We start from the raw sequence: 2,500 nt of genomic DNA, 5'->3' as shown, positions 1-2,500 counted from the left end.
AAGACAGCCTTGGATTCACTCCTGTTGTTCTTTCTCTGATTGGTTAGCTACTGAGCCCCTCCCCTCTCTGGCTGGGCCTGCCCCTTCTCTTCCCCTGCTGGAACTACATTCCCCAGCCTGCACCGGGGAAGGACCAGGAAGTGGAGGAGAGGGGCTACCTGGAGCTGGTTGGATGTCCCCTACCCCTGACCTCTGACCCTGAGATGACCTTTAACCCTGCAGGGGTCAACCTGAAGAGAGCTGTGGGGGTTAGAGAAGCTGCAGGACTGATACAGCACAGGTCAGGGTTTGTGTGTGTGGGCCCGTGGCATGTGAACACTGGAATGCTTGTATGGGGAACTGTGATTGTGTAACTCTGTGTGTGTGTGTGTGTGCAGGGTGCGAGGCCTGCGTGTGAAAGTGTATGGGGAGGTTTCTGGAGTATACCCTCTACTGAACATCGCAGGGAAGGCCTTCTTCTGTCTCCGTTTGAGAGAGGGACAACACACACTACCAGTACTGGTCACGGTGAGGAGATACACACTACCATTACTGGTCACAGTGAGGAGACACACTACCATTACTGGTCACAGTGAGGAGAGACACACTACCATTACTGGTCACAGTGAGGAGAGAGACACTACCATTACTGGTCACAGTGAGGAGATACACACTACCATTACTGGTCACAGTGAGGAGAGACACACTACGATTACTGGTCACAGTGAGGAGAGACACACTACCATTACTGGTCACAGTGAGGAGACACACTACCATTACTGGTCACAGTGAGGAGAGACACTACCATTACTGGTCACAGTGAGGAGAGACACACTACCATTACTGGTCACAGTGAGGAGAGACACACTACCATTACTGGTCACAGTGAGGAGAGACACACTACCATTACTGGTCACAGTGAGGAGACACACACTACCATTACTGGTCACAGTGAGGAGAGACACACTACCATTACTGGTCACAGTGAGGAGAGACACTACCATTACTGGTCACAGTGAGGAGAGACACACTACCATTACTGGTCACAGTGAGGAGAGACACACTACCATTACTGGTCACAGTGAGGAGAGACACTACCATTACTGGTCACAGTGAGGAGACACACTACCATTACTGGTCACAGTGAGGAGACACACTACCATTACTGGTCACAGTGAGGAGAGACACACTACCATTACTGGTCACAGTGAGGAGAGACACACTACCATTACTGGTCACAGTGAGGAGAGACACACTACCATTACTGGTCACAGTGAGGAGAGACACTACCATTACTGGTCACAGTGAGGAGAGACACACTACCATTACTGGTCACAGTGAGGAGACACACTACCATTACTGGTCACAGTGAGGAGAGACACACTACCATTACTGGTCACAGTGAGGAGAGACACACTACCATTACTGGTCACAGTGAGGAGACACACACTACCATTACTGGTCACAGTGAGGAGAGACACTACCATTACTGGTCACAGTGAGGAGAGACACACTACCATTACTGGTCACAGTGAGGAGAGACACTACCATTACTGGTCACAGTGAGGAGAGACACACTACCATTACTGGTCACAGTGAGGAGACACACACTACCATTACTGGTCACAGTGAGGAGAGACACACTACCATTACTGGTCACAGTGAGGAGAGACACTACCATTACTGGTCACAGTGAGGAGAGACACTACCATTACTGGTCACAGTGAGGAGAGACACACTACCATTACTGGTCACAGTGAGGAGAGACACTACCATTACTGGTCACAGTGAGGAGACACACACTACCAGTACTGGTCACAGTGAGGAGAATGTGTGTGTGGGTAACATCAATTTAACCTCTCTCCATCTCTCTCTGTCTGTCTCTCTCTGTCTCTCTCTATCTCTCTCTCTCTCTCTCTCTCTCTCTCTGTCTCTCTCTGTCTCTCTCTCTCTCTCTCTCTCTCTCTCTCTGTCTCTCTCTCTCTCTCTCTCTCTGTCTCTCTCTCTCTCTCTCTCTCTCTCTCTGTCTCTCTCTCTCTCTCTCTCTCTCTCTCTCTCTGTCTCTCTCTCTCTCTCTCTCTCTCTCTGTCTCGCTCTCTCTCTCTCTGTCTCTCTCTCTCTCTCTCTCTCTCTCTCTCTCTCTCTCTCTCTCAGGAGCCGTGCTGTCTGTGGTGGCAGCGATGTGTGTGTGTGGGAGGGAGGGTGTGTGTGTCGGGGCTGCGTGTGTGTGCACTGCGGGGCTGGTCTGGAAACAGGGTTCTGTGTGTGACGAGTCAGTCCTCTCTCAGCTTGCTACCTGACACACTGATCCAGGACCTGTCTGATTCACCCACACTGGACATGCACACCCCAGATGTAGACTCACAAACTCTGGGGGTAGATGGACAGCTGTCTGACAGCAGTAGGACTGGGTCTCATCTCCCAGACAGAGAGAGACAGGTAGATGGACAGCTGTCTAACAGCAGTAGGACTGGGTCTCATCTCCCAGACAGAGAGAGACAGGTAGCTGGACAGCTGGCTG

At 51.2% G+C, this 2,500-nt stretch overlaps 1 protein-coding gene across 1 annotated transcript in view; it reads left to right on the top strand.

Moving 5' to 3' along the window:
- Positions 1-2,492, top strand: part of LOC311122791 (CST complex subunit CTC1-like) — a gene marked incomplete at its 3' end in the record, with an annotated part of 21,289 nt that extends 18,797 nt beyond the window's left edge. Inside the window, exons 4-6 of the mRNA XM_084197108.1 lie at positions 48-280; positions 378-507; positions 2,134-2,492. Coding sequence (XP_084053234.1) covers positions 48-280; positions 378-507; positions 2,134-2,492 — 722 coding nt within the window. The remainder of the gene's footprint in view (positions 1-47; positions 281-377; positions 508-2,133) is intronic.
- Between the last annotated feature and the right edge of the window lie 8 nt (positions 2,493-2,500).

The sequence above is a fragment of the Coregonus lavaretus genome (assembly GCF_964263955.1).
Source record: "Coregonus lavaretus genome assembly, contig: HAP1_SCAFFOLD_5884, whole genome shotgun sequence".
In the NCBI taxonomy this organism is placed as follows: domain Eukaryota; kingdom Metazoa; phylum Chordata; class Actinopteri; order Salmoniformes; family Salmonidae; genus Coregonus; species Coregonus lavaretus.
The sequence above is the reverse complement of the archived record's forward strand: the minus strand, read 5'-3'. Positions and strand labels throughout refer to the sequence as shown.